The following is a 27,237-nucleotide window of genomic DNA, read 5'->3' as shown; positions in this document are numbered from 1 at the left end:
TAATTAAACTTTTTATTTTGGGATGATTGCAGATTTACATGGCGTTGCAAGAGAGATCTTACGTACTGTTTACCTGGTTTCCCCCAATGTTACCATCTTGCAAAACTATGTAAAACAGTATCACAACCAGAGTATTGATACTGATATAGTCAAGATACAGAACATTCCTCTGTATCCCCACAGGGATCCCTCATGGTGCCTTTTTATAGCCATATCCACTTCCTTAATCTAACCCCTCCTTAATCTCTGGCAATTACTAACGAGTTCTCCATTTCTAGAATTTTCTCATTTTAAGGACATTATATAAATGGAATTTTATAGTATATAACTGGCATAGTTCAGAATGCTATAAGAAAATACCATAGATTGGGTGGCTTAAACAACAGACGTTTCTTTCTCATGGTTCTGGAATCTGGGAAGTCCAAGTTCCAGATGCTGGCAGATCACGTTCTTGCTGAGGGCCCTTTTCCTGGCTTGCAGAAGGCTGCCTTCTTAGTATATTCTCACACAGAGAAAGTGCTGAAATCTCTTCCTCCTCTTACATGGTCATTGATTCCATTATGGGGGTTCCGCCCTCATGACTTTGTCTAAACCTAATTACCTCCCAAAGGCCCCAGCTCCATTATAATACCATCACATTAGGGATTAAGGGCTTCAACATTTGAATTTAGAGAAGACAAAAACATTTAGTCCGTAACAGTAACCTTTTGTGATAGGCATTTTGTTGTTGTTGTTTATTTTTTGGGGGGATGGAGTCTTGCTCTGTCACCCAAGCTGGAGTGCAGTGGCACAATCTTGGCTCACTGCAACCTCCGCCTCCTGGGTTCAAGCAGTTCTCCTGCCTCAGGATGCAGGAGAGCTCCTGCCTCAGGAGCTACTCCTGCCCAGGAGTAGCTGGGATTACAGGCGTGTGCCACCATGCTTGGCTAATTTTTGTATTTCTAGTAGCGATGGGGTTTCACCATGTTGGTCAGGCTGGTCTTGAACTTCTGACCTTGTGATCCGCCTACCTCAGCCTCCCAAAGTGCTGGGATTACAGACATGAGCCAGATAGGCATTTTTTTTTACTCAGCATAATTCTAAGCCAAGTTGTTGCATAATCAATTATTTGTTGCTTTTTATTGCTGAGTAGTATTCCATGGTATGTATCAATGATTTGTTCCTTTTTTTTTTTTTAAAGGCAGGGTCTTGCTCTGTCACCTAGGCTAGAGTGCAGTAGTGCAATCATAGCCTCACTGCCGCTTTGAACTGGGCTCAGACTCCTGAGTAGACAGGACTATAGGTGTGTGCCACCACACCCGGCTAATTCTCTCATTTGTTTTTGTAGAGATGGGGTCTTGCGATGTTGCCCAGGCTGGTCTTGGACTCCTGGCCTTAAGCAGTCCTTCCACCTCAGCCCCCACAAAGCTCTAGGGTTACAGGTGTGAGCTACAACATCCAGCTTCATTTACTTATTGGAGGATATCTGAGTTGTTTTAAAATGTTGGCTATTATAAAGCTGCTATAGACATTTATGTGCAGGTTTTTGTGCAGACATAAGTCTTCACTTCTTTGGGATAAATGCCTAGGAGTACAATTGACAGGTTATGTGGTAGTTTTATTAAGAAACTGAAAAACTGTTTTCCAGAGTAACTGTACCATTTTACATTCCCTCCAGCAATGTGTGAGTGATCTAGTTTCTCTGCATCCTCACCAACGTTTAGTATTGTCACTATTTTTTATTTTAGCCACTCTTGTGTGGAGATAGCTCATTGTGGTTTTAACTTGCATTGTTTAACATCATTAGCTAATGATGCTAAACATTGTTTCATGTGTTTTTCATTTGTATATTATCTTCAGTGAAATGTCTACATCTTTTGGTTTTTTTTTTTTTTTTTTTGAGACAGTCTTGCTCTGTCACCCAGGCTGAAGTGCAATGGCATGCTCTCGGCTCACTGCAACCTCTGCCTCCTGGGTTTAAGCGATTCTTCTGCCTTAGCTTCCTGAATAGCTAGGATTACAGGCACCCACCATCATGCCCAGCTAATTTTTGTTTTTTGTTTTTTGGTTTTTTTTTTTTATAGAGATGGGATTTCACCATGTTGACCAGGCTGGTCTTGAACTCCTAACCTCAGGTGATCCACCCACCTCAGCCTCCCAAAGTGCTAGGATTATAGGCGTGAGCCACCGTGCCCGGCCTTGCTTGTTTTCTAATTGGATTCTTTGTTTTTTCACTGTTTTTCTTAGAGTTTTTCATACAATTGACCCTTTATATTTGTGGGTTCTGCGTTCGTGGATTAAACCAACCATGAATTGAAAATACTTGGAAAAATATTGCATCCATACTAAACATGTACAGACTTTTTTTGTGTGTCATTCCCTAAAGAATATAGTATAATAGCATTTACATTGTATTAGGTATTATAAGTAATCTAGAGATTATTTAAAGTATACAATAGGATGTGCATAAGGGTTAAATGCAAATATTGTGCCATTTTATATCAGAGACTTGAACATCCACAAATGTTGATATCTGAGGGAGGTCCTGAAACCTATGGATACTGAGGGACAGCTGTATATTCTAGATACTAATCCTTTGTCAGAAAGGAAGTGTGCAGATATCCTTTCCCAGTCTATGTTTAAAAAAAAATAGTTTCAGATCAGTCTGTATCTTGTCTTTTCATCCTCTTAACAGGGTTCTTCACAGAACAAAAGTTTTTAATTTTGATAAAGTTCAGTTGATCAAATTTCCTTTTATTGGTCATGCTTGTGGTGGTCAAGTCCAAGAGCTCTTTCCCTACCCTTAGTTTCTCTACTATGTTTTTTCTAGACCTTTTATTACAGTTTTATATTTTACATTTGTGATCCATTTTGAGTTAATTTTTGTATGAGATGTGAGAGTTAGATAGCTTAAACCAAGGTTCCTTTGTCTATATTGTTCCAGCACCATCTATGGCAAAGGCAATTTTTTTTTCCTCCATTAAATTGCTTTTGCACCTTCATAAAAAATCAGCTGGACATACTTGTGTGAGATTATTTCCGGGTTCTGTATTTTGTTGCACTGATTTTTTTGTCTGTCCTTCCACCAGTACCACAACATAGTGTTGATGATTACTGTAGCAGTATAACTCGTCATAAATTTTCTTAGTAGTTATAGAACTATTCAAATTATGTTTCGTGTTGAGTGAATTTATGGTAGTTTGTGTTTTTTGAGGAAATGGTCCATGTTATCTAAGTTATCAAATTTATGTGTTTAGAGTTGGTTGTAGTATTCTCTTATTCGCCTTTTGATGTCTGCAGGGTCTGTAGTGATATCCCCTGTTTCATTCCTGATAATGGTAATTTGCATGTTCTCTCTTTTTCTTTGTCAGTCTTACTTGTTAATTTTATTGATCTTTTCATGAGCCAGATCTTTGTTTCTTTGTTTTTTCCTGCTGTTTTTCTGGTTTCAATTTTATTGATTTCTGCTTTTATCTTTACTATTTTCTTCCATATGCCTGCTTTGCATTTATTTTGTTCTTTTTCTAGGTTCTTGAAGTAGGCGCTTACATGATTGGTTTGAGAATTTTCTTTTTTATAATGTATGCACTAACTCCTAAAGATTTCCATCTTAGCACTTCTTTAGCTGTATTCCATAAATTTGGTATGTTTTATTTTCATTTTCTCTTAATAATTTTTAAAATTTCCTTAAGACTTCCTCTTTGACCTGTGGATTATTTAGAATTGCATCGTTTCACTTCTAAATGTTTGAAGATTTTCTTGTTATCTTACCATTACTGATTTCTAGTTTGATTCCATTGTGATCAGAGAACACACATTGTGTGATTTCACTTCTTTTAAATTTATTGAGGTTTCTTTTATGGCCCCAAAGTATGGTCTGTCTTGTTATATGTTCCATAGCCACTTGAACAGAATGTGTATTCTGCTGTTATTGGGTGAGTGTGTTCTGTAAATGTTTAGATCGTGTTGCTTGGTATTGTCAAGTTCTATATTCTTGCTGATTTTCTGTCTAGTGTTATACCAGTTGGCTAGAAAAGAGTATTGGATTATAGATTTTTCCATTTTGTACTTCAGTTCTATTGCTTCATGTATTTTGTAGCTATGTTGTTTTGTTCGTACACATTTAGGATTGCTGTGTCTTCTTGGTGGATGGGCCCATTTATCATTATATATGTTCCTCTCTGTCCCTGGTTATTTTCTTTGCTTTGAAATATTTTTATATTTATCTGGTATCAATATAGACACTTTTGCTTTCTTTTGATTACTGTTTATGTGATACATCCTTTTCCATCCTTTACTTTTAACTTTCCTATGTTATTTAAAGAGAGTTTCTGACAGACAGCATAGAGTTGATTCATGTTTTTTAATCCACCCTGCCAATCTGTGTCTTTTCATTGCTGTACTTAAGTCATTTATAGTTAATGTAATTATGGATATGTTAGGGCTTATTTTTTGTTTTGTTTTTTTCATTTTTCTTTTTTTTTCTTTATTTTCCTGTGGATTACTTTAACATTTTAAAAGAATTCCATTTCAGTTTATCTGTGGTATTTTTTAGTATATCTATTTGTGTAGCTTTTTAAATGATTGCTGTAGGCATCATGTAATACATACTTAACTCTTTATGGTCTTCTGGTGTCAACATTTTACTAGTTCAAGACACCTTATCTCCCTAGATGTGTTTTTGCTCTCCCCTATTTATAATTGGCTCAGATATTTCCTCCACATATATTTAGAACCACATCAGCCAGTGTTATAATGATTTTTGTTTTAACTATCAAACATAATTTGGAAAACTCAAGAGGAAAATGAAAGCCTATTGTATTTACCCATGTTTTTGCATACCATGTCCTTTTTTCTTTCCCCACATTTCAAGATTCCATCTTATTGTTTTCTTTCTATTTAGAGAGCTTCCTCTAACCATTCTTTTATGGTAGATCTGCTAGCAACAAATTATCTTAATCTTTCATCTGATAAATATTTTTATTTTCCTTTTATTCCTAAAGGATATTTTTGTTGAATACAGAATTCTGAATTTGGCAGCATTTTTTTCTTTCAGCCCTTGAGAAATGTTCTACTTTTTTTCTGGCCTCTGTGGTTTCTGATGAGAATCCCACCGTCTTGTTACTGATGAGAAATTAATTATCTTATTACTGTCAAGTGAAGATGGATGTCCAGAGTCCCACGTGTTCTCCACTGATACCACAATAAGAGGGTAGAGGAGGGATTCATTGCCATCTAGTGAGAATGAAAGTCCTGGCTTCTACCTGCCTTCTCTGAAGCCATGCTGAAGGGTTAGAACATCTGCTTACAATGTTCTAGGCTCTCAACATTTGATGGTGTGGGTATGGGTGGGTCACGGGTTTTTTTTGTGTGATGTTTGGCTAGAGTATAATAGTTACTGTTTAAAAGTTTTCTGTCTTGCTAAGGTGCCTCTTTCCTAGTCTTTTACCAGAAAGAGCAAGATCTTACTGAGTTACTGAGGGTTTTTTATTGTTGATTGGTTGTTTTGATATGCATGCATTGGCATTTCTAGTTGCCAGCTTCTTCAGCTTCAAGTCTGGGATATATGAAGCAAAAAAGAAAACTCAGAGAACCTACCACTGTGTCATTCTTGGATCTCAAGATCCTTTATTTGTCTGCTTTTCCTCCACAGTTCAGTCTTGTTATGCTTGTTTTACATATAATGTCCAGTGTTTTTATTTATACTCAGTGGGAGAAATAGGGAAAAGTGTGTCTGCTCCATCTTCCCAGAAACAGAAGTCCCTGAGCAGTTGTTTTTAAAGTAAGATACAGACATGATATTTTTTACCTTAAAATACTTCATGATGTATCTTCTGAGAACACAGACATCTTTCTACATAGCCAGGACTTCATATCACATCTAAGAATTTAACATTGATACAATGTTATCTAATATAGGATTCCTATTCAGATTATTTCAGTTGTCTCCAAAATGTTTTCTGTGATTATATTTCCCCGATCCAGGATTATGCATTTCATTTGATTGTCGTGTAGTTTTTGGTCTTTGATACAGTCTCCCAGCCTTTTTGTTGTTGTTCAGTTTTATTTTGGTTTTGTCTTTCATAACACTGACTTTTCTAAGAGTTCAGGCAAGTACCATATAGAATGACCCACAATCTGGATTAGTCTCTGTTCCTCGTGATTAGATTAAGGTGAAATATTCTGGCAACAATGCTATATGGGTTGAATATTTCTTGTTGCTTCAGTCAGGAAACATGATAAGTTTAATCATTTGGTTAAGATGGTGTCTACCAGATCCCCATTGCAAATATATCTTTTTCTTCTTTGTAATAAGTAATATGTGGGGTAGAGACCCATTATTTTAAAAAGCCCTGGAAAACCATGAATTAAATATATATATATATATATATATATATAAACACACACGCATATATTTTTTTTTTAATTACTGGAAAAGCTAGCTCATTTTCACAGTAGCATTCCAAGCAATAAGTATAGATAAAAACTGGAAATATAAAATCACCATTAAGCAAACACCACAGTAATCATTGTTGCAGGCAAGAATCATTAATGGATACTAAAATTAGTGGGCAAAAGTATAATGAGATAAGATATTCACATAATCTCAACTCCCTGCCCCAAAGACAATAATTGCAAAGGGAATAGATACCACCTTATGAAGTGATCTAATTTAACATGTGGTAACATGTATTGCATATCACCTCTGCGATATTCTTGCCAAAATTGTATAACCTTATTTCAGTCTTGACAAAACATCAGACACACCCAGGCTGAGGGACATTCCTACAACATAACTGATTACTACTCTTCAAGACTGTCAAGGACATGAAATTTCTTTTTGTTTACAAAGATGGAGGAGCTGTTACAGATTGGAATAGACATGACAACTAATGCAATACAGAATCCCAGATTAGATTCTGGACCAGAAATCCAGTGAGACAGTTGGCAAAATCTGAATAAAGTCTGTAGATTAGCTAAGAGTATTGAATCAATGTTCATTTCCTGGTTTGATGAGGATACTATGATTACATGATAATTACATGATGATTATACTATGATTAAATAAGAGGATAACTGGGAACAGGGTGAAGAGTATACAGGAACTATTTTTGCATCTATAAGTCTAAAATTATTTCAAAAGAAAAAGCTATTTTTTTCTATTTCTTCAATCTTATATGATGAAAATCACTGATAAGTACTTCCAATTCATTTTGTTTGGATAGCAGTCTTCTCCTTAAGTAAACAGTCCAAATTTATATAAGAACTAAACATATTTAACAGAACATTTCCACATTCTTTCTGCATTATAACAGACACTGGAATGTCCTTCCCATTCTGAAGCCTGGATACAGTTCCCCAGAGAGACCTGGGCCTCTCTCCTTAGACTTTGTGATTCCTACACTTACCAGGTTGTGAGTTTTAGACATCTTCTAGAAAACAGTTTATTCACTCAACACATTGAGCACTTACTGTGTCCCAGGCACCGTTCTGGGCACTGGAGATAAATGAGGAAATAACAGTAAAAAATCTCACCCCTCGTGAAACATAGATTCTATTGAAAGCCTGTGGATGACAAATAAAATAAGCAGATTTCTCAAGTATGTTTATAGTATGTTGTGGAGAAAAATAAAGCAGTAGAGGGTGAATGTGAGGATAAGCAGGGGCGGTGAGGGGGAGTACTTTCTTTACTGTTTCATCTAAAATAGCACCCACTATCATTCTTATCATTCTCTATCCCTTTTTCCTGCTATCTCTTTTTCAAGACATAACTATTTGATATTACATATTTAAAATACATCTATAATTTTTCTCCATTAAAATTTAATATCTATATGAGCAAGGGCTTTGTTTTACTCACAACTGAAGAACAATGCCTGACTTGTAGCAGGCCCTCAGTAAATATTTGTTGAGTGAATTCTCCCTCAAATGTTCAGTCAGATGCTGTACCTAGCATAGTTCCTTGTATTCACTGGGGTACTAGTAAAATGTTGTGGATTTCATTAATACTCAGACTCGGGTTATATAAGAGTCCATTTTGTAGAATAGCTTGTATGCACTTTTTGTATTTTCCTGGGTGAGAATGGAACCGCTGCAGACCCTGGGAATGCTTCTTAGTTGCCTGTCACCATGGGGAATTTGCCCAGCCTGTTTACAAGGGAGTCATTCCATTGCACTTCCATTTAAAATATGATACAAAATGCTTTTCTTCTGAAAAATGAAAAACATAAGAGGAAAAGTCTATGTCCCTTTCAAACGGTAGAACTTTCATAGCTGAATGTCTTAGATATATGCTACATTATCTTATCCCTAGATAAAAAAATAACCTTATCCATTCTTATATTTTACTCTCTGGACGGTTACAATTTTATATTAGAAATACCTGTTTCTTTTCCTGTAACCCTAATCACCTTTCATTTTTATATTTTGAACAGTGTTATTTACTTGTCTACTACACCGGCTGGAGGAATGTCAAATCTTTTTTGACTTTTGGCTTAATCTGTCTATGCAACATGTATCTGTATGAACTGCGCAACCTCTGGCAGCTTTTCTTTCATGTGACTGTGGGAGCATTTGTTACACTACAGATCTGGCTAAGGCAAGCCCAGGGCAAGGCTCCCGATTATGATGTCTGACACCATCCTTCAGATCTATTGCCTTGGCTTCAGGGGGAAAAGGAGGGAACATATCATAACTGCCACTGTGATGAAGAAGCTGTTCCCCACAGAGGAGAAGCTCTGCTTTCTTTCTCTCCAACTTTCCTTTTTTAAAATCAGTATGGCATGCCTGTGAGCATGGAAGACCTTCTAGGAAAAGTCCTCTCAGAAGAATGTTGGCCATGAGATTATCATTCAGAGGAGAAGATTTCTCTCTTCAAGGCCGTAACAGTGGGAAGAACAGTCGTATGCCATTGGCCAGCCATCCTGAATCCTTCCTGAAGAGTTCAGAAAATAGATGTGGTATTGCTCTGAGGACCAGGCAGGAGGAACTCTACAATCTGAGTTTGCCTTTGTGAGGCATTAGTATAGACCAAATAAAAAGCTGCAGAAATTGGAAAGTTTATGTTTTAAATAAATGACTGTGATAAATAGCAGATTTTACATTGTTGCAATGTGCAAATATTTTCTTTGCTTTGAAATATTTTGATATTTATCTGGTATCAATATAGACATCAGATTTGCACATTTATGGTACTAAGAGTTTATAAAGTCCAAGATGGTGTGAAATTGGTTCTTTTTACTTTTATATTTTTGCTTGAATCTTAACTCTGGAAATCACCTGATGTAGAAGAAGGCTGTGATGAGCTCGTCTCTGGAACATCCCAAGTATTGAAAATACAGTAATGGATGTTTCCTTTCTAATCCACGTTTATTGTTTCTTTTGAAATCACGTCTAAAAACTATGACTCATTAGACTATAGCCGTTGTTTCCCAAACTTCAGTCTCTTGAGTACTACTTGTATCATTTTCTTAATATTTATCTTTTAAATTTTAAAGTTTTTTTAAAAAACGAATCCTGCTACAAGTGGAAAACCAGTATCAGTTTGCCGTAAATAAAAGGTAACCACAAAATAAATAAGACGAACACAAAGAATGTTTTTCAGTTCTGGCTAGAAACTAATGCCTAGAAAGGCTCTGAATCTTAGGCTCTTTCTTTGTGGCAGTGAGGGAGATGTTACCAGCACCAGCATGAGGCACTGTCTCTGGAATAGTCAGAGGATGAAAGGAAACTGTAAAGGGAATGGCATTCTCACTGTGATTCAGCATTATTCTGTGTTGTGCACCACTTAAAGACATCTTGTGGGCCACCAGTGGCGTGGGTCCTGCACTATGGAAATGCTTGACTGTACTAAGAATCAGAAGGTAGCTTTCCTAGCAACTCATTATTTTATGGCTTTGAGGAATTAAGCCCCTAGTATCTGAGATAACTTACTTGCTTTTTGATAACGTTTTAAAGATTGTTTAAGCAGTTATGAATTATAATATAGGAAGCACAGTTTGATTCCATTAGCAAAATCTATAACTCTCATGGTTTTGGAAGTCATCTTCATGAGTGATTTTCCTTTGTTTTTTAAAGAAAATGTTTCAAGCAAGGAATTTAAAGGATGCTGAAATTGGATATCATCCAGAAAAACAGATCCCATTACATTGTAATTGTTGTTACTGGGCATATTTATTAAGTAGAAGAAATAGTCTAGAGGGTAAAGTTAGTGAACTGTCTTGTTTGCGTGAACCAGTATTTGTGGATATGTCTAGTACTGTAAAGTCTTGCTTAACTAGAACCTTAATCTGCACCCTCCTTTTAGGAGAATGAGGTAAAAGAAGACAGTAAGCTTATGATATCAGGGATTCATGTAAAACAGGAAACTATAGTTTGCCCCAGTTTTCTGCTCTAACAAAACTATGCATATTCTGAGTGATACCCCAAGGCATCACAGTATCCTGAATCATCAGAACACCATTGAATTGTGTTGGGCATTTTGTAGCCAGGAAAGTGAAGTGGTTCAATTTAGAAAGGTTTTCAAGCCAGGCACGGTGGCTCACGCCTGTAATCCCAGCATGCTGGGAGGCTGAGGCAGGCAGATCACAGGAGTCTGGGAGTTTGAGAACCAGCTCGGCCAACATGGTGAAACCTCATCTCTACTAAAAATACAAAAATTAACTGGGCACGGTGGCGCGTCCCTTTAGTCCCAGCTACTTGGGAGGCTGAGGTAGGAGAATCGCTTGAATCTGGGAGGCAGAGGTTGCAGTGAGCCGAGATCGCGCCATTGCACTCCAGCCTGGGTGACGGAGTGAGACTGTCTCAAAAAAAAGTCCTTAGGCTCTTTAGAAAGAATCACATTAGGCCTCCATGGCGTATGATCTTATGTTTTATATTGCACTTCTAAGAACAAGCCTGAGTTTACCTCCTCATAGTGAGTTTTGTAGCATAGGAGCTACAGTAATAGCTGCCCTCATTCTAAGGGAGAGGACACAGAGGTGATGAGATGGTAATGACTTACCCAGTTCACATAGCTAAGCACACACAACCCTGATCTAGTGCAGGGCTCTTTGCACTAGCATGGAACTAATGAAGGTGACCAGTGTTATATTCAGGGAATATGACTGTTCTTGGTAAAGCCAAGGAATTGAGGAGTTCTGAAATTGGTGAGTACAGGCCTGCTGCTGGGATATTTTATCCTAAGAGGTGCATTTTAATTTAGATAATTCCTCAATACTGCTTTTTGATTAAGTATACCATGAAAGCAAAGATACCCTCTTTTATATACTCAAAATAATTGCAATATTTGCTTGCTTTTTTTGCTCTGTATTTGAAATGTATTTACATTAATACCTGGCCTCTTTCCCAAAAGCACTTGAAGCAGCATACCAAGAAAAGACATATACAACCATGTTAATGAAATATGAACAGAAAGGGAAGAAAAACAAATGAAAATTGAAAGGAGGGTTTACATACATTGTTGTATGTAGAATTTGATTCTGGAACTTTCTGGAACCAAGGCTAAGGGAAGGGAAAGAAGTTACGCACTGCCCTATCAGTAGGTCAGAAGCATACCGGTTCCTTAGGGGGAGCCTTTCCTGATGCTTTCCAGTAAAGGTGTTCTCACTGGGGTCCTGTGAAGTGCTAAAATGAACAGAATTCTCGATTTTCACACATGTACATGTTATGATATGCCTTGGATCCTTGTGCCACCTTTCAAAGGCTTCCATTTCAGGGTTTGGGGGATTTGTGTAGGTGTGGTTAATGAAGGATTTTGTTTTCATAAGAATCCTAAGCTGAAAACAAGTATTAAGCTTGAAAATCATTTGAGACAAATGCCTTAAGACATGGAGAACCTTTACCCAATTTTGTAATTAGCACATTTATATTGCAGTAAATGTGGTCTTCACAGTGGAATCTAGTGTGGAGAGATGGATGGTTCCATTTCTGTTAAGCCGCGTGTGGAACCCCATTAGACTCCTACTTTGTAAGGACTCCACAGAGACCAGAAGTTTGTCATAAGGGATCTAACTTCCGTGGCTCCTGAGGTCAGCTGCTCCCCTAAAAGACAATTGCTTGGCCTTTATTTCAAAAGGTTTACTAAGTCACCTAAGGCTGTACTCTGAGCTGTTGGGTTTCCAAGAAACTCAACAAAGTGTGTTGTGTCTGTGTACACCTTTCTTGTTACTATTTTTTTTTTTTTTTTTTGAGATGGAGTCTCACTCTGTCGCCCAGGCTGGAGTGCAGTGGCCGGATCTCAGCTCACTGCAAGCTCCACCTCCCAGGTTTACGCCAGTCTCCTGCCTCAGCCTCCCAAATAGCTGGGACTACAGGCGCCCGCCACCTCGCCCGGCTAGTTTTTTTGTATTTTTTAGTAGAGACGGGATTTCACCGTGTTAGCCAAGATGATCTCGATCTCCTGACCTCGTGATCCGCCCGTCTCGGCCTCCCAAAGTGCTGGGATTACAGGCTTGAGCCACCGCGCCCGGCCCCTTATTACTATTTTAACAGACTTTTGGCTCACTGTAAGAGTTAGAACTTCTGTGGAGTGTGTGGTAAAAGAACACATACATTCAAGAGCAGCCACCACTCAAAACCACGTTGAACACTTAGCCATACCACAAGTTATAGGTCACTCTTTAGGGCCACATTCTTTGTCTATGTTCAAGGCTTTATAGTATTTTTCTGCCTTATTATCTCTAAGGAACCAAAGTCTTTCTCCCTAAAAATGCTGTGGTACAATAAGATCTGATTTTAGGGTTAAATTGACTTTAGCAATATCCTCACTAAAAGTTAACAAACCCGGCTCTAAGGGTTATGACTGAGTTTGTGTGAAAGGGCTGAGTCTGCTGAGAATGCACTCTGAGCATTACCTATGTAAGGTTGGAGGTGTCTGATCATTAGTGTTCTGGGGCTGCTGTTGAATGTTGGCAGATTGCAGCCTCCTGTTTAAGCATGGAGTTTTTCAAAGAGAAAAACTGGCTGCCACTCTTGCAATGTCTCTTTCTTGAGTGGCCAAGTTTTCTAGGTTATTTAGCAGATGAAATCAAAAGAAACGTGGAAACGCTGTGGTTGGAAGCCACATGGCGCGCGTCCTCCTGCTTGTTAACGGTGAGTGGTGTTGATGCGTAGGCATTCAGGTTTCTTCTGCGTTGGCAATGCTGATGTGTAATCAGCCGTCTCAGCACAATTGGGGGTTTTAGGAAACTGAGAGATCAGCCTTAGTTCTCAGAGTTTTTGAAATCAATATCCTAGCCTTATGAATTGTTCCTTGTGTTTCCTTGGCAACAAACAGTATTTTCAGCCCAGACCCACCCACAGTTTACATTCACCCCTTTCTCCTGCATCTCACAGCACAGCTATACAAGCATCACCCAACAGAAAGCACATTCAGGTGCCATCTGATAACAGGAAGCAGGACTCAGGCATTCCACTCCCCATTTGCTCCTGGTGTCCCCTCCCCAGCTCTGCCTTGCTTGCTTACCTTCTTTGTGCCAGCACTTTTCTTTGAGGTTGGGTTGCAAAGGATCTTACCTAAAGATGAACAAACTGTTTCACCCTTGCACTTTGAATTCCTCCAGTGCCTAGGACTAATGAGGAGAATGCTTATTAGCTCATTTTTTGGGCCAGTGCTGGCTTCTCCGTAGTTAATCCTTATGGCAGCATGAGGTGGAGCGGGAGGCACTATATCATTTTCATTTGAGGAAACCAAGACTTAGGTCTTTGTGTGGTGTGACACTTTGTGGTGGATGTGAAGTTCAAATTTGGAGTTTGGGTTTAAATCGCTTAAAAGTTGGTGCTCATTTTCCTATGCCGCAGTGCATCTCAGGAACTTCTTAGGGAATGTGTGTGTTACAACAGCTGGGTTCTTACTGTTTTAGCAGCAGTGTGAACAGATGAAGCAGACATGAAGGGGGAAATGGCAATGTATACTGTGTGACAGGCACTATGGTAAGCTTGTCATCTTCACTGAAAGCATTTATGAAGGTTTTCTCTTTTAAAAATGAGCCACCTGAGCCATGAAGAAGTTAAGTGACTTGACCACAATCACAACCTAACCCAAGTGGTAGCATCAGGATTTCAGTCCGGATCTGACTCAGAACTCAGATGAGTTTTTAACTACCATGTGATTTTAAGCTGGATAACATGGAAATACGTTTAAATATATAAGGAATATATATACAGGTAATAAGAGATCAGGTCAGTGCTAACTCCTACAGTATAGATGTCCCAGGTTGAATAAAATGGTTTCCTAAAATCTCTACATTTATAACAATGACATAGGACAGATGGCTGCAAGAGGTATGGTGAAGCCTGTCTATACCTTAGTTATCGGGGCAAGAAGTATACATTTTAGTACTTGTACTAAAACTAACATATAAATTAATGGCTCTTGATAAGGAAAATAAAAGCGTTATTGGTGATTTGGGTGTTACAAACATTGTTTTTCCTAGCAAAATGCCAGAATAGGTTGATTCTTTGACTTGACATCATTTCATGGGAATTCTGTTAGGTGATTAGGGAATTTGTGATCCCTCTGAAAACATTAACCAAAAAGTAGAAGAGAACTTTTCACAGTGTAAAACAGTGTTGAAGAGTTTGGAGCCGGAATCATCCCTGGCTCGCTCTTTTACTAGCATGGTGACCTCAGCAAATTACTTAATCTTTCTGCCTCAATTTCCTCAGATGTAAAGTGGGGATAATAATCGTACCTTTGGCAAAGCAGTGTTCTGATGATTGAGTGTGTAAATGTAAAGCACTTAGAGGCTGGCACAGCAAGTGCTAGGAAAGCATTTGCCACCACGTTGTGGTATTCCTTGTTGCAGTTACTTTAAAGGTAGAAAAAGTCTTTTAAATTGCAGATGCCCCCGAATGTCAAATCATTGCACAAAACTTTTCAGAAGCCGCCACTTAAGTAAGAATCCCATTGAAATAGCTAGCAGGCAGGTGCTTGTGGGCAGACTTCTGGGCAGGGCACCGGAGGTGCATCCAGAAAGAAGGGGGGGTTGAAGGACTCATATTTGCCAAATGCCTGCTCTATGCCAGGTGCTTTGCCCACCTTAACAAAGTCCTCCCGAGGGAAGGAAGCAGGATGAAGCCCCGTGTCACACACCTGGGAGTGGTAGGCTGTGCTCGCCAGTACCTGCAGAGTCTCTCAGGCACTGGGGTGCTGGTGAGTGAGGGAGGTGCCTCTAGGAACCTTGCCCTATCCAGTGTGGAACCAGCATTTTGGTCCCAACACACCTGACTTGGAACATTCGAATCTGATCTACAGTTTGCTCATGGATGGCGGCAGCCCTCGTGCCCACACTCTAAGGGCCCTCGTGAGTGTGCACACGTGTTGATGGGAAGGTGAGGGGTGTGGGGAGGCAGCCACAGCCTTCAGCTGCAGTATCATGCAGATGCTGGGGATGTGAGAGCTAAAAGGCGCTCTTAAATTGCACAAATGCAACATGGCTTTTAAAAGAATCCGAGGCAAAAGGCACCCTCCAAAAAAACCCATGTGAGCCGGGAGGGGACTGCCACTATGGCTAACAAAGTGGGGAAGCAATTTTGCAAAATAAGAAAACTATTGTCAGGCTAACCAGAGATGCTGACAAACCTGATTCCAGGCAGATCTAAATTAGAAATCGGTCAAGGGAAAACACAGTGGTAGTCTCCCTTACGGATTCCAGTGAGAATTCTTTAAATTCATGGTCCTGACGGAGTAGCAGTAGGAGAGAGAGGCCCTGGGGATGCATAGGCCCTCAGTGGTTCAGCTCAGCTCACTACTAGACACTCAGGCGGGTGAGGTTGGGCGCTAGGAATCCTGTGGGGACAGGATGCCTGCCAAGTGGCTCTCAACCCTAGGTGAATCTTATCGTCTTCACCGTCTTCCTCCCCTTCCCTCTCTGGACCCTCTGCTTGCTGTGTGAACCTGGACTGATCTCCACTCACCCCTCACTCCTGAATGGGGCCCTTGAAGGGAGAGGCCTCTGGCTGTGCTGATGTTGTGAACGCTGCTGGGCCGGACTGGTGTCTGCAGGAGGATAAAGCAAAGGCTGGTTCTGACTTTGGTTTGAAGGTGATTTTCCCACAGATCCCCCTTGGCACGATGCTTTTACCTCATTTGTCTGTGCCTTTGGCTCTACTCTTAACGTCTTAATTACATTGTGTTTACATTTGCACGGTACATGTGGTCTGGCACTTGAAGACTGGATGAAGAGTTACACAAATATTTAGACTCAGGGAGTGCTAGTGGAGGGAGAGAGCCTGGAGACCAGCCGCTTCAATGCCCTCATTTGCCTTTGCTCATGTCCGTCTCATCAAGCAGGGACCCTGCAGGTGGGAAAGAAAGATGGCGAGAGGACAGCCAATATCACATTTTCCTTCCCAAGACAGGGATGAAAAGCCACCAAGACAGCTTTTGTGAAAATCTGGAAGGACGAGAAAAGCCCAGTTTAGTCATCGCATCTCATTTCATCTATTGTTAATCTTGACGAGTGGTGAGCCCGCTGTTCCTGCCAAGCTCTTCAGTACCCAGCTAGATGGGCACCCTGAACAGAAGTGCTTCTGGGCTAGTGCCACAGGGACTGCTCTGAGTACCAGGGTGGCCTCAGGCAAGACTCCAGTCTTTTCTCGAATGGCTTCCCAGGCCTGAGGAGGTACAGGTGAGAAAACGTGTGTGGAAGCTCTCTACACACCATGAAGTTCATCCACATGGAGCCGGATGGTCTCTCTGGTCTGCTGTGCCCAACCCCTCCCCAACCCATAAATAACAGCAGCCCTTCCAACTCTCCTTCTGATCCCGTGCTCAGTGTTGGGGGCCTTGCGGTGGGCAGCCAGGGCCAGCATAGCCAAGCCCTGTCAGTTCCCTTCCCTCTGAAGGTGAACTGGACAGCATTTGTTCTCTGTAGTGTATGATTTGGATTTAGACAAATTCAAAAACTGCCGGATTTCAGAGTGTGTTTGTCACTGCCGTCGTTGTTCTCTTGTTCAGGCAGCAGTGAGAATCTGCTCAGCACTTGTGAGCACTATATGCTGAAATGCCTGAGAAGGCTTTCCTCCCTGCAGGGCCCTGGACTCAGCACCTTTTTCCGGCTCCAGGAAGCTCATATCCCACTGATGGACAGCTCGTGGGCATCACAGTACTATGGAAAACCCGCAGCTCCTGGCATCATTTACATGCCACTCAGGTAATTTCGCTTTTGGAAAAGGTCTGTGAATGTATTTCTAACTTTGAATGTCTTAAAAGTTACGTGGCTAGCTGGTGAATATTTTCAGCCTCTCCAATGCACCAGGATTCACTGTCTTCCCACTGATTAGCTGCTACACTCAAATCATCACCATGTTGGCTGAAGTCTGGTCTTGGTTTTAGTGATGTTTGCTGTCAGTGGGCATTAAAGTGGTGTTCAAAACTCACCCTACCTATCAAAAGCATCTTTTCAAATAAACTGTTAATTAGTATTCTAGATATGAATATGCCTTTGGAAAAAAGTAGACCCTCGTAAGGGAGGAACAAGTAAGTTCTCTGGGACTAGCTCAGTGGGGATGGGGTTGGAAAGGGCTTTTGAAGGTTTTGAGTTGCATTTCTTTAGTGTCTACAGGGCGGTTTCATGGAGGCTGCCTGAGGGCCTAGTCTCTACCGGCCACAGCAGAGTGGAAGTTGTTTAGGAGCTGAGGTTCCCACTTAGGCCAATTGGCCCCTCAAGTTTGAACATGTAATCATTTGGTCTCCTTTTCTAATGAATGTACTCCAGCGTGAAAACTTCTCAGAGTTAAAGTCACACCTCAATAAAATGACATCTTTCACCAGGCACGTTGAGGTCCTAATGATGTCTACCTTCTTTGGAGCAGGAGGCCACACGCCCAGGACTGTCACATCTATGTCCCCACATGGCTACTGGTCAGTGAAGCTGTGAAATCTTTCACTGCTGCCTTTATTTACACCTGTGTTCAACTTCACGTGAGCAGCCCCCTCTGAATTTCTTTCGTTAACCCAAATATAAGCTGGCATTTGATGGCACAGCAGGCAGGAGGTGCTGACAGGGGCCCCTGCCTCCCCTACCACCTCTCCCTTCCTCTCAGTGGGGAGAGGAGTCCTAGGCCTGCAGGAGGTTCCCTGCATGGGGTTTGACAGCGGACGGGCCTGCTCTGAAACTCATCTCTGTTCATTACCAGCTGTGTGGCCTTAGGCAAATAACTCAACCTCTCTGTGCCTCAGTTCCTTCGTCGGTACGATTAAATGCGATAATGTTTGTATGGCGCATATCCCAGTGTGGCACACAAAGAGTGCCATCATCATTAGCTATGCAGTCAAATCAGTTCACTTCTGGCCTGCAGCCTGTCCGCACTCACCTGCCTGGGTCCTTTCCCTTATCTGTGTTCCATCCACGCCTGTGTTTTCACCTTTCTTTCTTGTGGCGCATAAACACGTTTGGCTCATCTGTTTAGAGCATCCTTCCCTGGACCTGCTCTTTTCTCTTCTGATGCTGGATTTTCTATCCCCTTCACTCCTGGTCCCTACTCAGCCCTTGTTCCTCAGCCTCCTGTCCTGGGTGCACCTGCTCCCCAGCCCCATACACTGACCCTTGCTACGGTCACTAGTGTTCTCCCACTGGCCGCCACAAGGACCGCAGTCTTCAGCCAACATTATCTCTATAGCAAGGTGCTGTCCCCTGCTCAGGGGAGTTCTCTGCCCTCTGCAGCTCCCCTCCCCAGCACCCCGAAGGCTGGGTGCACTGTTCTTCACACCAGGGCCAGGCCCCCCTGGCCCAAGCTGCAAATCAGACCAGGACACATTACCAGTGAAAGTGTTTAATAGTTAAATTATTTAAATAGACTTTTCAATTTCCATGGGAAATCATAATCGTATCTGTTTTTGCAAGAGTAGGAATAAAAAGAGTGCACACCCCTTAGAGGGAATGAAGAGCTGGCACTGCACCTGCACGCTGTCACCAGTCACTGCTGGGATGAGAGAGGGGTCCCCATGGGGCCGGGAGGCCATGACCATGGGGGAACACGGGATGAACTCAGCACACACACTGTACTCAGGTTGGAAGCAGAACGAAAACCCAACACCAGTGGCGGGCAATGTGGAGGGGCAGGGAACTTGAGAACAACAGCTGGAAGAAAGCGGGCCTCCTGCCCTCGACGGCAGGATGGCAATGCAGAACTCAAAGGATGGAGCAGCAGAAGCACGGGACAGACTCAGGCTTGGCAGTTTTGGGTCCGCACACTTTGTTTCTCAGAGCTGTGTTCGAATTGTGGTGGGATTAGTGTGCGGCGAGGGGAGGGTAGTGCTAGAGCCCAGTGAGAGGTGGTGCAGGTGGGTATCAAAGTCACATGGTGGCAGCTGGCACAGAGCCACCGCCTCATCGCCTCCAAGCTCATGTTGGAGGTGAGGATCATTCTAACCTGAGAAGCAATGGGAAGATTTGGGCATGGGCCCTAAGGATTCCATCAAATTCTGTGGTAGAGTATCATTTTCCAAATGCCTTCCTCATAGCTTATAAAAATAGTATTTTTTTCTTGGCATATTTAACTGCCTCCTCCCGATAAAACAAAATTCCTGCTAGCTTTCCCTGTGGACTCTAAAGCTGGGCTCTACCCATTCCTCTGCCTGGTTTGCCGGTGGAGGTCAAGGCCACTCCCTTTCCTCAAACCTGAGGGCTGCACATTGCAACCCCCAGTCTGAGTGAACAGCTCCAGGAAGAGCCACCTGCACCTTGGCCAACTGAGTAGGCCAGGCAGGCTTGGCTTTCTTGCCCCAGCCTGCAAAGCACCCGGCCTTCTGTAAGCACTCCAGAATCCGTGGCAGCTGCCTCTGTAAGCAGCAAATGTCTGAACGCTCAGGGCGTGGAGGGTGGAGGGCGCCACACTGCCTGCCACAGGATGAGGTTGCTTCCCTTGGTTCCAGCTCGGCCTGGGATGGGAAAGCAGCTTTTTGTTTTCTTATCATTCCATCTGCATTTTGCTTAGGGGAAGCAGGGCGTGTGCATGTGTGTACACACGTGTGCGTGTGTCAGAGAAAGATGGGCCAATGTGTCCATGCATCCTCCTACTTAATCTGAGCATATGGTACCCCAAAAGCACACACCCACTGCTCTGGGGGTACCTGGGAAAACCCAAAACTGCCAAATCTGAAAGGAGGGAAACGCATCCCGTGTGAGACCAGTTCCACAGCATGAACACACGCACATATACACCAGTACATACGCCAACAGACGCCAACATACGCGCAGGACAAATGAGCACACACGCCTCGCTGTGCACGGCTGTTTTCTAATATAGAGAATTTACAAAATATAGAATTTGGCATATCTGTGAGATCTCCAAGGCTTTCAATAATACAAAATAAAAAATACAAAAAAGACAAGTGGGGATCCCCGCCCTCCCCCCAAGTGGCGTCCTCGTTTGCTTGTGTGTCTCTTACACGCATACAACTAGCATAGTCTAAAGAAGGGCACGGAGAACTTGTTTTGTTTTATTTAATAAATATTTTTCTCAGAATCACCACTCCTTGCTTGGCGTCCTCTTGCCTCCCCCTCATAATTAGTTCTGTTTCCCTCCTAGGGCACTGTCTGTGTGCGTGGAGGTGTGGGCAGAGGACCACGATGAAGGCCACAGTCCCTCCAAAGCCAGCACTCCTGCCCCAAAGCCCTTGCAGGCGCAGGGTGGCGGCCTCTCTGTCTGAAGTTTAAAGGCTCACATAGAAAAGCAGACCCCTGGGGTCCCTAGGCTCCCCCAGGCCAGAGTCCAGCCCGTCTACCCCCAGCTGAGTCGGAGGCCCCTCCCTCAGCCCTGCCCTTGTCCGGGCCGCGCCACACACACATTCCCACGGCTCCTTTCCACCTGTGCAGCAGCACCTGTTAGAAAACTCAAGCTTCAGACCCAGTCTAGCAGAGTCTTCTACAGAAGGAAACATCTTTGGTCAGCTGGGTGCTCGCAGGACGCTGGCACCCCAGGGCCTGGGACGGAGGCCGCTGCCCACCAGCAAAGGCAGCAGCTGCTCTGGAGTCCAAGTGGAAAATCTCAACAGCGCAGCCCTGCGGGCTGGAGCATGGCTTCCCCGCCACCCCCGGCACACAGAGAAGCTGCTTCCATGACTCTGGAGGCCAGGCTGCCTGGCACCGTTGGCCAACAGCTGCTAACTGAGTGGGGGCCCTCCATTGAGGAAGTAGGTCATCATCTCGCCTTTGCCCTTGACCTTGACCACGCCCCGGCACTCCAGTTGGTACGTATTGGCGGCCAGCACCTGGTACATGTCCGTGGTGACCTGTGGGGGAAAAGGAGGAGAGGGGACAAGCCACTGATGGCCTTGGCCATGAACTGCTGTGGGGTAGAACCACCTCTGACTGCCCAGCCCTGCTGCCACCCCTGACACAGAAGGAGGGGCAGCTGCCCCACCGTGGCGCTCTCAGGGAGTGACAGCAGCTCACCGTGGAAGGGATCCTAAGACAAGAGTGATGCCAGCTCTCACCCTCAGCACCTGTTCGTGCCAGGCACTGTGACGGGCAGCTTGCGTGTGCTGCTTCAGTGCCACTCAGTGTGGCCTGTGGTCCATGGACTGACTGCCCTGAGTCCAGGGAAGTTCAGGAGTGGAGAGTAAGTGCAGGGAAGCTTTCACAGCCATCTGACCTGGCTGCAGCCCGTCTCCAAGGGTGTCCCCGGTGCGCTGTACAAAAGCATCCCTCCGTGACAGATCAGAATGATTTTTAAAAGCTGTTTTTTCACCACAGGTCATTTGAGAGCCTTTGCTTATCTCCCTGCATCTTCCTGTGAGGTGACTACTATTGTTACCCTCAGGCTCAGAGCATCTAAGTCACGCGCCTGAGGTTACACACTTAAACGGCAGGGCCTGGGTTTAGGTCCAGGTCTTGTTACCTGGCTCTGCTTTAGCTTTTGGAACAAAGAAGGGAGCTCCCTGATGGCTTCATTAATTTCACTATCCCATTGCTGGGTGAAAGAGGAGAGTGGCAGGGGACAGGTGTGGGGAGTGGCAGCATGGCCAGTGCCTCCTGTGATGATCCAAGAGCCGTTTGTGAGCGTCATCAGAGCTCCCCACCCCAGCCACGCTGCAAGCCCACTGCTGGGAGCACCAGGGAGCAGGGGCGGGAGTGCTGGGTGGGCTGCTGAGAGGGACCCCACTGTGTTACTAGCTGCAGTTCCTGTGTGGCAAAGCCCCATGCAAGGTAAGGTGCTGGGTCACTGTGGTGGCTGCTGTCTCTTGCACCTGTCCCTGAATGGGCTGGAAGCCTTGGAAACACACATGCCCCTCGCTCCTATCTCTAGGCCCATCCTGCTGCCCTCCTCAGCAGGAGGAGGTGAGAACAGGCCATCAAGGCCAGGCCCCTCGGCCAGCTTCCACACCCCAGCCGGGTCAGCTTCCACACCCCAGCCGGGTCAGGCTGAGTGGACCAGGACTGAGCTTGGGGTCAGGCTCTTTATTCAGAGGCCCTGTGGGGGAGAGAAGTCGGGACATTTAAGCAGTATCATCAGTGTTGGCAAAAGACCTTAGAAGCAGCACAGTTAGCACCTGGAAAAACTGAGGCCAGGCGAGCTGACTTCCCACAGCCTCACACAGAACTGTGGGTGAGGGCCTTGCAGGGGACTACTGCCCAGAGCAGTGACTCTGCCATCAGACTACAGCAGGGAATCAAGGAAGGCTTGAGAAAAAGCAGCAGCTGAAGAACAGCAGGCCTGGAAACCACAAGCCCAGCTTGCAAAGGAGCGAGAAAGGGGAAAAGGCCTCTGAGTCTCTGGCCAGGGCCCTTGGCTGCTGGGGCTGGGGGAGGCACCATCCCAGGGCCAGCAGCCTCCACTGGCTCTACTGAGCCAGGCCAGGAATGCTGCAGGCTCAATGGGTAAGACCTGCTCCCTGCAGACATCTTTGCATCCTCTCTGTGTGCCTGGGCTAGGAGGCAGTGGGGCCTGCATGTGCCCTCTCAGCTCGGCCTCTACAATCAGATCCACTCCCAGCAGCCCCCAATCCCTTCCATGCCCAGTAGAGGGCTCTGCAGAAGCCTTGAGATCTGTCCAAGGTGCTGAGGGCCTGAAACACAATTGTGTTCTCCAATCTTCAAAGCGTCAACAGCCCCAACACCCTTGAATCTGGCTGCAGAGATTCTGAGTGGGAACTTTGGGTGGCCTGTCCTGAAGACCTCTCGGTGTCAGACACAGGCCCTCCCATGGGGGTGAGGGGTGGTGGATTCTCCTGCACTCACCTGGATGCGGTCAGGTACACCAGTGCTGTCCATGCGGCTGGCCACGTTCACGGTATTGCCCCAGATGTCGTACTGAGGCTTTCGTGCCCCTATCACCCCGGCCACCACGGGGCCGATGTTGAGCCCTGCAGGGGACAGGAATCAGCCACACTCATCAGGTTAGGACTGACACATGTCTGGCTTGACCTCGCCACCATCTCTCTCTCCACATGCCACCGGTCCTGACTCCCAGCCTGAGACACCCATGGGCCTCCAGGCCCGAGGCCGTGCTTAACGCTGCAGCCTCCCGCTTCCCTGCTCCTATCAAATGCCTGTGAATGCAAGACACAAGGAGCCTGCACCTGTGTCCTCGACACCTCTCAACCAGGAGTGCCCTCTTCAAGGCCTCCTGTATAATGCAGTTGCCTTTCCCTAATCCTCTTCCTCTTGTAGCCATTTAGGCTCAACCTACCAGAATGGCTGTCTCCCTCTTCCTCATGTTTCTGTTTCTTTCCTCGCTATTCTCACTCTTAGATCCTGGCCAACTCATCGCCCTGTGCCAGTCTCCTCTCTCCGAGTACTCCTGCTCCCCCGCCTCTGAGCTGGGGCAGGCACACTGCAGCGACCAAGCTCCAGCCACCACTTCGGCTCTCCTCCGCCCACCTTCCCAATCCCACCCAAGGCAACGCTGAGCATCACTGCCTCTGAGCCTTTGCTGAGCTGCTTCTCTCTCCTGAGGCGTTCTCTTTCCTCCTCCCCAGGCTAAATCCTGCCCCCACGTATCTGGCTCAACTGATATTCTCTAGACATTTCCTGTCCAGTCTCCAGGCATGGAGCATTCCCTTCTGTGTAACCTGCCAGTCTCATGCTGTCCTTACTAAGCCCCACTGTTGCCTGTTTCTTGTGTGTGAAGGGCATGACTGAAAACACAGCAGAAGCTCCAAACTAGGCCCCTGGTGACCCTCACTTGGTCAGCAATGCCATCAGTCCTCAGGACTTCCTTCCATGACCCTCCTCGTCAGTCCTTCCAAGTCACAGGCAGCTTTATACCCCATGTGCCATCACCAGGCTGGACTGTCCATCTTGCTGACTGGACTGAGCCCTGATGGCTTCTATTTCCCAAAGCCACGCCACCCAGGGAAGACAGGCCTGAGTCTGTAGGAAGGGAGCTGCCACACAGGCTCCCAGCTGCCTGCCCGGCTCCTTATCTACCTCTTGGCAGATTCTACACTCAGTCCCCAGGCCTGGTCCAATCAAGGAGTTGAGGCTTTTCAAAAACACACACTGGGAGAAAAACGCAAACCAAAGCAGGTGGACAAGATGGGGTGAAAGGAAAACAAGAATGGCAATGTTACACAAGACCAAGAGTGCATGACGTTGATGCAAAAATGTAGGCTGCACATCACTTGAAGCGGACTCCCAGCTGGCTGCGCTCGGGGTCTCCAGCAGCCAGTGCAGGATGCAAACCTGGCCAAGCCCACAAAGCACTGTGCCTACGGGATACAGCAAGCCAGCTGGCCCAGGGAAAGCCCGATTCCTGACACTCTGGCTGCAACAAAATGTCTCCCAAGGACACGAATGATCACAATACTGGTTTTTAGTCATCCAATATTTCTGTATAATGTGTTAATTTTGAGAATTGAAATGCCGGTATTTTTGTGGGTGATAATTGTGATTTTTAAAACTTTGAAATCTGAATCACTGATGGTTTGAAACATACCCAGGGAGTTGATAATGCATTAAATGGCTAATAGAACAAAGGCCTGCTCGTTCAGAAAGCATTCTTTACCTCCACAGACCTCAGGAGGAGCAACACTCCACCATGTCAGCTTTCAATTGCAAGACCGACTTGCGCTCCATCAGACCGTACACCCTCGGTAAGATCTGTTCTAAGAACAAACAAACTGCAGAAATGCCTCGAGCTTTGTGGAACGAGTTCAGAGCTGGCATTCTACAGTCATTTTATGGACACAGGAGGGTGGAACACACGGGGCAGTGTGTACCTGGGTTTTCATTGTACCGTTCTTTCAACTGTTCTGTAGAGCTGAAACTTGTCAAAATAAAAGCTTGGGGGTAATGAAACAAAACTGACTTAAAAAAAAAAAAAGAAAAATACACACGTTTTCGGTTCAAAGACTTTCTCAGCAAGAATATGGTCATGACTATTTTGAAACTGATTCAGGACCTCTGTTGGACGCCACAGAGGCATCGGCACAGCCCCTCCAGAGCCATCCAACCAAGGCGACGCATGTGACAAAGGAGGAGTCCAGGAAGATCCAGGGCTCTGACCTATCACAGGCTCCTCACCATTTCTTTCCCTGGTTTGTGTGGATGAGCAGCCGCTGGAAGATTTTGCTCACCACCTTGACTCAACAATAACCCTACTTGAGGCCGGGCGCGGTGGCTCAAGCCTGTAATCCCAGCACTGTGGGAGGCCGAGACGGGCGGATCACGAGGTCAGGAGATCGAGACCATCCTGGCTAACACAGTGAAACCCCGTCTCTACTAAAAAAAATACAAAAAACTAGCCAGGCGTAGTGGCGGGCGCCTGTAGTCCCAGCTACTCGGGAGGCTGAGGCAGGAGAATGGCGTAAACCCGGGAGGCGGAGCTTGCAGTGAGCTGAGATCTGGCCACCGCACTCCAGCCTGGGCGACAGAGCGAGACTCCGTCTCAAAAAAAAAAAAAAAAAAAAAAAACCCTACTTGAAACTTGTGTAAAAAGAGTAAAAAGTTGACTCTTTTTAAAAAGTCGAAATAGAATCATTTCACAGTCACGATCACATGATTCTTTGAATGTTTAGTTTTTTCAAACTGTTTCACTTTATTTTGCTAACGATTTTGCAGCTTACATGTTTAATGTGGTTCTAAATTTGCAAATTTAATGACTGGTAACATGTTTATGCATTTTGCATTTAAAATGTATCAAGTATTTGATTTTACTGTTTTCCATTTTTATTGACTGTGGAATACTCTTAAATAAAACAATGCTGTTAGGTCATTACTTGAAATAAATGGGGCTGCCATCTGCCCGGGCTGCAACCACTGGAAGGCCCCATGCCCTCGGCACAGAGTACCCCCTACAAAGTCCTTCGAGCCTGGGCCCCACCAGGCCATCCCTGCATCTGAGTGAGGTGGGAACTCACCAAGGGGTGTCCTGCCCATGTGGCCTTCATGTCAAAAAGCAGCAGAGGCATCGCCAGGCTCTGGGCAGGTTCCACTGTGAGTGACCCATGCCTGCCCCCACCTACTAAGGGCAGGGAACACACCACATCAGCCTCTGCTGCCCCTGGGCTTCTACCTTGGGACCACAGTGGCGGATGCGGGCCGGGGTATGGGGGAGCCCCTGCCAGCCTGCCACCTGACTGTACCCTGGGCTCAGCGCTCCCGGGGGCCCCGCTCACCGATCTTCATCTGGAAGTTGTTGAAAGAGTGCTCATTGATGTACTTCATCTGGTCCATCAGCTTCATGGCAAAGTCGGCCAGTGCCTTGATGTGGGTCTTGCCCACCTTGTCGTAGGTGGAGTCGTTGAGGCCGGAGGCAGCCATGTAGGTGCTGCCGATGGTCTTGATCTTCTCCAGCTGCCGGAACCGATCCTCGCTGATGATCTGGATGAAGGAGGCCAAACCTGGGTCACCCCCAACCCTGGGACACGGAGGGCCACAGGGAGGGACAGAGGATGTGCAGGGAAGTGCAGCAGCATGGCCCTTCACGTGTACCCTCTTCACACAGTGGGCCTGTCTCCACCCTCATCAGTGTGATGCCCGCAACACTCCTGACACAGCCAGGCCCCTCCACACTCTCACCGCCGGACAGTGCCTGTGGGCTACCTGTCCACCCTCATGCCAAGAGCCCTGAAGACACGGTCACCAGTCACCTCTGAATCTCTTGTCTCCTCTTCAACAAGCTCACTCCCCCATCCCACCCAGGGAAACCTCCTTTTGCCCAGCAGGATACTCTTTCCCTACTCCCCGGCCCCCGGCCCTCCTAGAAGCCTTCCCAGGCTCAATTCAGCCAAATCCCATCACTCCACTGCCCCAGGAGTCTCGCAGGCCGTTCCCAACACTGCCTGGCCCAGCTCCATCGTCTTGCTCC

At 45.0% G+C, this 27,237-nt stretch overlaps 2 protein-coding genes across 4 annotated transcripts in view; one reads left to right on the top strand and one right to left on the bottom strand.

Moving 5' to 3' along the window:
• The window catches only part of SEC22A (SEC22 vesicle trafficking protein homolog A (S. cerevisiae)), a 69,274-nt gene extending 60,204 nt beyond the window's left edge, over positions 1–9,070 (top strand). For both annotated transcript variants that reach the window (XM_011950794.1, XM_011950795.1), the window contains one exon: positions 8,415–9,070. In XM_011950794.1, the coding sequence (XP_011806184.1) occupies positions 8,415–8,615 (201 nt within the window). In that variant the 3' untranslated portion in view covers positions 8,616–9,070. The remainder of the gene's footprint in view (positions 1–8,414) is intronic.
• Positions 9,071–18,740: 9,670 nt separating this feature from the next.
• Positions 18,741–27,237, bottom strand: part of ADCY5 (adenylate cyclase 5) — a 167,332-nt gene continuing 158,835 nt past the window's right edge. For both annotated transcript variants that reach the window (XM_011950791.1, XM_011950793.1), the window contains exons 19-21: positions 26,546–26,750; positions 23,166–23,290; positions 18,741–21,217 (exon numbers count right to left, since the gene is read on the bottom strand). In XM_011950791.1, coding sequence (XP_011806181.1) covers positions 21,089–21,217; positions 23,166–23,290; positions 26,546–26,750 — 459 coding nt within the window. In that variant the 3' untranslated portion in view covers positions 18,741–21,088. The remainder of the gene's footprint in view (positions 21,218–23,165; positions 23,291–26,545; positions 26,751–27,237) is intronic.

This window comes from Colobus angolensis, unplaced genomic scaffold (assembly GCF_000951035.1).
Source record: "Colobus angolensis palliatus isolate OR3802 unplaced genomic scaffold, Cang.pa_1.0 Scaffold31, whole genome shotgun sequence".
NCBI classification, from domain to species: domain Eukaryota; kingdom Metazoa; phylum Chordata; class Mammalia; order Primates; family Cercopithecidae; genus Colobus; species Colobus angolensis.
This window is presented reverse-complemented; position numbering and strand designations above follow the sequence as displayed.